Source organism: Girardinichthys multiradiatus, chromosome 4, assembly GCF_021462225.1.
Source record: "Girardinichthys multiradiatus isolate DD_20200921_A chromosome 4, DD_fGirMul_XY1, whole genome shotgun sequence".
Classification (NCBI taxonomy): domain Eukaryota; kingdom Metazoa; phylum Chordata; class Actinopteri; order Cyprinodontiformes; family Goodeidae; genus Girardinichthys; species Girardinichthys multiradiatus.
Genome location: NC_061797.1, coordinates 42,489,828 through 42,498,518, shown reverse-complemented (window position 1 = coordinate 42,498,518; position 8,691 = coordinate 42,489,828). Strand labels below are relative to the sequence as shown.

Sequence of the window (8,691 nt, the reverse complement as noted above, 5' to 3'; positions counted from 1 at the left end):
CAGCTGCTGCCTCTAATGAAGCCACGGAGGTAAACGTTATCAGGCTGCACACTGGTGGACATTTTTATCCCAACAAAATAAAACCACCCCCATGATATAGACAGAACAGCTTCACTGTGCTCCATGTTGTGGTGCTGGATGAGTTTTAGAGTTGCACTGAAAACAAAAGCCATACCTCCCAAAGCGTGTTCTGTCATACTCAAACACAAGGACTCGAGACGATTGTTTATGTCTGGCTCCGTCACCGGGAACTGATGATCTGGGGGAAGAACAAAATATATTTCACCAAATAAAAATAACAAACATATTGGAAGCTCCCACTGTACAAAAATAAATCAGATGCTCTGCTCCAGGACCGACAAAGTGATGACAGCCGTGCAAAAAGCAGCCTTTGCATATTAGAATGATAATTACATAATAATCATTATTATATTATCAGTCATTATAACAACTATAATCATTAGTATCAATAATTATCAATCATTTTTATTGTTTATTTATTGCATATTAACATGTTCATTCACAAGTTCTAATACGCATATTAAAGTTCATAACCTGAAGCTACCTTGTCTGTTTTTAACTCCCAGGTATTAGCTGTCCTTGGCCCAGACTGGGAGGGCTGGGTGGAGACTGTTTGGTGGAGAGCTGACTTTAGGCTGGAGTGCTGGAGGGTGAATTAAGGGTGTGTATTTAGGACTGAGCGCAGCCTAGCAACCTCTCTTGGACATTTAGTGCTTAACTGAGTCTTGGGCACAAACTAGAAAGTAAAAACTCTCCCATGGCAAGGCACACAAAACCTGAGTTGAGCGTAAAAGTCCACACGGGACTATTTATAGTCTCCAAATCCCACCATCATCCCTCTCCCAACCCCCTGAACACACGAAGACACACTATAAAACAAAAACAAGAAGACACACTCAATCTCATGCATCTGCTTTCATTCTCTCATTTTCTACACTCTTTATCCATCTGTTGGCAGAGAGAAGGGAAGATCACAAACATAAACAGAGACGAGGGGTAGTGGAGGATGTCTAGCTTTTCACATCTACTTCGGCTCAGACCCAACTACAGCCAGCCTTGAGGGAGACTGTTATGTGTGCATGACTCTGCAGAGTCGTCAAAGAAACGGCAGCGGGGGGGGGGGGGGGGGGGGGGGGGGGTTGGATGGTAGAAATGGAGGAATAGGGAAAAGAGAAGCAAAAGAAACAGTGAGAAAGAGAATCAGGAAGAGTGTGAAGGGAAGGAAAGCCGGGCCAGGGAGCTCCGTTCTCGCTGCACAAAGGGCCTCATTGTGAGCCTCCTCACTCTTTCCTCCCCTCCCTGCCTCCATCTCTTCCTCTTTCACATATATCCTCCACCCTCGCTCCAGCTTACTTCTCTACTCTCTGCTGCTTTCTTTTTAAAATCCATTTTGTCCTCCTCATTTTAAAAGGAGAACATTTCTGGCAAAGCAGAGGGAGGCCAAGTCTGTTCTATAACTATCCTCTGTTCCTGTGGGACAGAGGTTACTGCAGGTCACTCTGTCTGGCACTCATAGTTACTGCGATCTGTGGAAAATGACTCACAGAGGATGACATCACTACAACTTACAATAAATTATCCTTTACAACGAATAACAATAATAATAATAAAATTCATTTTTAATGCACTTTATATTCAAGAAAACCTCAGAGAGCTGCATGATAAAATAAATGCTAAAACTGAAAACACAAAGACAGCATAAAACAGGATGAGGCAAAAGGAAATGAGGAAGACTTCAATCAAACACTTTCCTAAAATGGTGGGTTTTAAGGCTAAGTTTAAAATCATCCATAGTCTGTGTTGCCCTCAGGTGATCAGGGAGAGCATTCCTCAAGCACTGTGCCTTGAGGAATACCTTTGTTTGCATTATGTGTCAGGGATTTAGCGTCTCCCAAGGCAACATGCTCAGTTCACCAGGTGAGGTAGGATGCAAACCCCACTCAGAAACACAGATAGTGGAATATGGACAGTGAAGGATCTGCAACCATCAGCTGGTTAATTGTTACCCTGACCAGGGCTGTTTCTGTGCTGTGACCAGGGCGGAAACCAGACTGAAATTTCTTAAACGGGTTATTTTGTTTTAGGTGGTCCTGAAGCTGTACGGCAACTACTTTTTTGAGCACCTTAGAAAGGAATGGAATGCTGGATATAGGCCTGTAGTTAGCAAAGACTTCTGGCTCTAAGGTGAGTTTTTTTTTTTTGGCCTGACGATGGCCATCTTCAGTGTTGATGAAACATGACCAGCCTGGGGGGTGTGGTTTTCGACCTCCGTGATGAGCGGATTTATGGCATGGAGGTTGGATTTTACCAGGGCAGTGGGCAAGGGGTCCAGAGTACAAGTGGTCGGTTTCATCTTAATGATGATGTCCTCAACATCTCGCAGTGAGATGTTGAAAAAACAGCAGGGAGGTTGGGAAAAATCAGCATGTGGGGCAACAGTCGGGACAGGCAGGGTGGAAAAGCTGGATAGCAGGCAACAAATGGTGTCTTTGTTTTTTGAAAAGAGTAATGAAATTGTTACACCTCTCTTCTGTAGCTTCTGAGAGAGTGTGTTTGTGGTTCGAGTCATTTATGGTAGATAAAAGTTGTCTGGAGTTCCAAGGCTATTGTTGATAATATTGGAATAGAACTATGAACATGCACCTCTCAAGGACCTTGCATAGGATTTCTGGTGTTCTCTGTGGGCGCGCAAAAATATACGGAGGCTACAGTCCTCGAAGCGACCGTCCCGGGTTCGTGTCCCGGACCCGGCGCTCCCCCTCTCTTTACCCCTCTTTCCTGTCTGCCTACTGTCAAAAAAAATAAAGGCCACTAGTGCCGAACAAATATCTTTAAAAAAAACACATAAACTCTGCAAACTGGATCCAAGGGTGTCATACGATCATCGATCATACGCACTGAGTTAAGTACGGATCATTTCTGTTTGTGTACCCGGTATTCATTCATAAAAAGGGGAAATTAAGGTATAAACATTGCTTTACTTTCTCTCTGAGGCCTGCAGATGCAAATTGTGTTCCAGAGAACTCCCTGCAGAGACGCTGTCTCTACGAAGCCGAGTGGAGCAGTTTTCCCAGTCTGGAAGGAGGACAACAGGAGCCGCATCACCATGGTTACGGTAACGGGCAGTTGGTTGGCGGACAGAATGAGCCCTCTTTCATCCACAGCTACGGAGGTTAGCTGAAGCTAACCGTTTGTTCACAGTGGATGTTTCTTCAAACCTCGTCGCCCCGGACAATGTTTCCTCACCACGGTTCATGAGGATAGGTTTCGGGCAGAGAGTGATTTAGAATGAAATAATCTAAACGTTTTTCATTTTATGAAGTTTGGTTTTCTTTGTGTGAAACTCAGCTATCTTAGTGCTAGCAGGCTATCTGCTCAGCACGTGCTCAGTTTTGTGTTCTTTGTGTTTTTTTAAAGTTAAGACAAACTTTACTTGAAGGGTGATTTTAAACACAGAAGATTGATCATAACGCGCCTTCCGCGCTTATGCATTTTAACCCTTTTTATTAACGTATTTTTAAAGGTGTGTGTTTGATTCTGGTGCTAAGCTATCAGCTTTTTTTGTTAGCTTTAACTGCTAACAGCTAATGAAACACCATTAAGCCCCATTTCTCCAGAAAGATTTGTCTCTTTTCCAAAATATTCCCTTAATAATATTTCTTTAAATATTATTTTAATAAATATAGGCAGCTAATGAGACCCCGTTGAGAATTAGTCATCCAGAAGGTTGGTTTTATTCAGCAGATCATTCTTTAAAATATTATTTTATTAAAACAATATTTTATCTGAGCTTGCATTGTGAAGGGTTGTCTAAACTTTGCTGATTATTGCCTAAGTTGGTTCCAAGACTAACTTAACTTCATTTCCAGATTCTTCAAGATAATCCTTGGTTCTCAAACATAAACATTGCATGGTAATGTTGCATCACTCTTTTGGTCATGGTTTCAACCATCTTTAATCAACTTGTTTATATTGTACATAGCCCATTAGTCTTCGTTATTCTTTAATTCTGCTTGGTAGTTTAGTTGGATTGTTTTAGCATAGTAAAGAGTTGATTGAAATATGTTTGACATTGAGTTGACTTATTTTTGTTAACAAATTCTTGTATTTTAAGAAATTGTGTGAATTCATTCTGTATGCGTGCAGAGTTTATGCTGTTCAATAATGTCAGAGCTTGGCTCACCCTTTCAATTTTGTCCTAATACCATCACCTTACTGGGCTGGTATTCACAGGACAACCCTTAACAGACCGAAATATTATTTGATAAAATATTAATATTAAATAATATTATCAGATTCATAGTCACAACAATATAAAGTATTTTAAAAAAGCAACAATGCATTTTGTTGCATGTTGCAAGGTGAAATTGTACAAAACATTTGTTAGAACATGAACAATGTTTTAGTGAAGCTAAAACTATGCCACTTCAGAAGTTCTGGATAGAGCATATTTACAAACAAAGGGTTGTTTTTTTCATCTTAAATGCAAAACATAGAATTTTGCACAGTTTCATTTATTGGACCTTTTAAAATTTTGTTTTGTGTACTGTTTGTTGTGACTGTTGTAGCAGAAAAAATTTCTCCCAAGAGAGAAAAATACAGAAATCTTGATCCCAGATAATTATTTTTACAAGAAAAGCAACAGACCTCAATTTGAAGAAGTCCTTTTGTCATTTTTATTTTATTTTTAAAAACAAAGACTGGGAGCATTTCCAACCACAAAGGAACCTTCAGTGATTGGTGCCGATGACAAAGTGCTAGATTGGTTAAATCTATGAAAGTGTATTTTCACAAAAGAAAGCAAAAAGAATTGATCCTGAAACTTGCTATAGAAGGTACACCTGACCCTTTTGTTTGATTACCATCAGTGTTTTGTGCCAACAATTCTACAGTTTTTTTTAATACACAAAACAATATAAATGCGACTTTAAAATGAAGAGAGTACAACTATACAATCATAAATGAGTTAACAATTCAATGACAGTGTGTTATCTGGAGTAAGTCCATGTTAAGAATGATTTAATCGTATTACTCCTTTTAGAAAAGTTAAATGAATGAAAAATTTAAAATGGTCTGAATTGAATTAAGATCTGACTGGGAAATAACTGATAACTAATTTTATGCATCATCTAACTTTATATTATTCTGTTGGAAGTGTTGGAGTTGCTTACCGGCTTGCTGGAACGTAACCATGGTTTGTGTAGTAGTGTGGACTGGCAGGGATCGCGTCCTTTGCACGGAGCTGTGGTTCCTACTGGGCATGCTGTTACTTCCTCCAGGGTTGGCAAACCATGGGCCCTTTGAAGAAATATTAATATTAAATTGTGCTAATCTAAGATACATTAATGGGGTTAAGCCCTGACCAACACCAAAATCATGTGCCATTTCACACACCAAACTAGAAGAGCTCTATGTGTAAAATGGGAATTTTAACATTTTGTTAATGGTCTATAAGGCACTAAACAGTCTCTGACAAACATCTCAGAGTTGCTTCTGAGGTAGAACCAAGTGGACCCTTAAGGTTATTAGTGACGTGTTCACTCTGTGTTTCCAGGGCCAAAACTAAACAAGGGGGTGTGTAGCGTTTAGTTTCTATGTACCTCAGGTCTGGAACATCTCCCTAAAAACCTGAAATGGGCAGAAATTGTTGGCTCTTTTAAAACTGACTTGAAAACATCAATGTTTTCTGTGGCTTTCTCCTTTCTCTGTTCAATTTTATTATGCCTTAGCTATTTATTTGTTTTACTATTGCATTTTACAGTTTATTTCTTTTTATGTGATGCTTAAATTGTACTATTATTATTTTAACCCATTTCTTGTTTTGAATGTAATTCACCTATTTTTTCTTATATTCATGTAAAGCGCTTTGAATTACCTTGTGTATATATGATAGAAATAAACTTCCCTTACCTTAAATAGTAAAAAAGTTAAGAGTTGAAAAAAATGTATGAAAAACGCCACACTTACTGGAACACCAAACAATTTAGATAACAAACGAAACTGCAGCATTTTTTTGTAATTTATACTTTACTTTAAATGCTCTTTTTGAACTCAAAAAGGTAATCAAAGACTGTTGAAATATGGTGGCACTGAGGCTAAGACACTCTTCAAAAAGGGAAAGACGGGTGGGTCTGGCAGGAAACAGGATGAACATTTAGAAAACGACCACATGCTCACTGATAAGTAGATTTGGGAATCTATGATGCTGTTTCTCTTTCAAAGGCTCTCATAAACTCTTTCAAATACTAGGACATTTTAAATAAAATGGTGACGAGTTCTGCCCAAAAACTAAAAATGGGTCATCATTGGGTTTTATAGCAGATAATGATCCATAACATATGGTCAAATGAACACGGAAAACACACAAAATCAATCTTCTTCCAGGTTCTTGTAAGTGACCAGGATTAAATCCTTAAGAAAACCTGTATAATAATTTACTATACAGTAAAAGTAAGGCTAACCAACTTATTATTTTAATATTAATATTTTCAAACCGGGTTCTACAGAGGAAGCCAACACTTGTCTGCCCACATTAACTTCAGTCCATTTTAATAGCCACAGCATTAAACAGTGACATTTACAGGAAAAGTCATGTTTCCTTCATTTGTTTTACTACTTATTCAGCAAATCACTGCTTTGCTACAACGTCATGGAAGCATGAAACATTGCTTTCCCCAAAACTCCTTCCTATGTCAGGCCCACACCTAATGACAGGTATCAGATGGTAAATGCATGGACTCCTTAGCGTAACCTGCCCATTATCCCCTCCCTCACCGCACCCCCACCCATCACCCCTCTCCCCCCTTTATGGCCCTGCAGCACCATAGGCCAGCGAAAAACAGGAAATGCCTGTGCACTGTTCTAACTGTATCTGAGCATCCCTCTCTCTTCTACATAAACTACCTCTCTCTCTCATCGCCTCTCCTCATCCAACACCACAGCCACATCTCCCAAACTATGACTTACAGCTTTCCCTGCCAGCTGTCTTTTCTTCTTTTTCTCTCTGTATATCCACTCTAAAGACAGCAAGGAGGAACTGATGTATTTCCTGCCATTGTGAGGGATGAGGAGTAGAACCAGGGAGGAGAAAAATAAAGTTTGGAATGAACTAGGTCGGTTCAGACCAAAGTGAGGCAGGACGTCCCTGAAACCCCTCCACAGCTCCACCCATTTTAGCATTCTGCGCTGACGCAGAATCTCTGGTATGTGGAGTGACCTGCCTATGAGTTCCATTAACCTCACTTCATTCCCCCACACACAAACACTACTCATCTTCCTCATCCTGCCTTTCTTCATCATGGAATAATGATTAAAAAAAACTATTTTAGGGAGAAGACGTGTTGAAAAAGGAATACCGTAGCCCAGGCTGTTGTAACCAACCAGGAATGTATCACTACACATTTCAGGAATGTTCCTCTTTAGCATCAAAGACACAACTTCACAAAGGAAGCATAGTAGTAGTTTAACATCACCCTCTGCAGCTTTTGTACAAGTATCCCATTGAGAAAGTATCTTTTCCATTGCCATAATTAAATAAATTATAAACTAAGCTGAAATGACTAAATCACAAAATTCTAATAAAAATAACTTCTATTTAAATAGAACAAATAAAGCAATTCAATTTGCTTTATTAAACCATAATAATTGTGTTTATTCTCTTTTTTCAAAGACTTTATAAGTTAATTACATGATTTAAGATGATCAAATTGATTTTGTCTGTCCTTTTGTGTTTGTTTTTTCTGTTTTACAGAAACCTGACGGCTGCAGGAAGTCTTCGTTAGCATAACTAATCTCATTTCTTCTTAATCTAATCAAAATGTTCACATTACTTCAAATACGGGCCGAGGTGTTGTTGCAAACATCTCCGGATTTATTGATTAGACCAGTCTAATCAAACTACTCTTTGACCAGTTTGAAAGATAACGTTCATTCGAATATCTAACTGGTGTTTTTTTTTAATTCAAATTGGAAAGCACAAAACTACTACTCCATCAGGCCCTCAATCACAATTTTGAGACCAAATTGAAATACTGATAAGGTAATTTCAGTGGGGGATTTTAACATTCATGTAGTCACTGAAAGTAATGCTGTAGCCAGGAATGCTATCTTAGATTCAATTGGCTTTGTGCAAAACATTTGAAGACCTACGCACCCATGTCTTCATACTCTTGATCTTGTTTTGACATATGGTATTGAGTCTGAGAAAATACCTTTTTTTTGTTTTTTACAACTGTGTCCTTTCTGGCCATTTTTAATAACCTTTGGTACACTGCATCTGAGAGAAAACTTAATTTCAGCTCTTTATCAGAATGCTGTAACAACTTATACAGAATTTGCTCCATTGCTAATTTCAATCAGTATCACAGCAGAAGGCAGCAACCAAGTTTAAATCTGTTGACAAATTGATTGTCTTTTTCACAGTGTTAGAACTTCAGGGAGTGTAACACTAGACAGTGTAGCCCCCATGAAAACAAAGGTAATCAGACATCAGAAGCCAACTCCTTGGTGTGATTCAGGGGTATACTTTTAATCCCTCTAGGAAATTGGGGAGAAACAATGTGCTCTACACATTTAGATGAGTCATTCTTCCTCTGGAAAAAATAGTCTACTGTTGTATAAAAACCTTTTGCCAAGCTAGAACATCAGATTACTCATCATTGATATGTACCT

The 8,691-nt window shown here is 38.8% G+C and overlaps 1 protein-coding gene across 1 annotated transcript in view; it reads right to left on the bottom strand.

The window, feature by feature from the left end:
- Positions 1-8,691, bottom strand: part of samd4a (sterile alpha motif domain containing 4A) — a 60,558-nt gene that overhangs the window by 6,305 nt on the left and 45,562 nt on the right. The window contains exons 11-12 of the mRNA XM_047362343.1: positions 5,193-5,319; positions 176-259 (exon numbers count right to left, since the gene is read on the bottom strand). Of these exons, the coding sequence (XP_047218299.1) occupies positions 176-259; positions 5,193-5,319 (211 nt within the window). The remainder of the gene's footprint in view (positions 1-175; positions 260-5,192; positions 5,320-8,691) is intronic.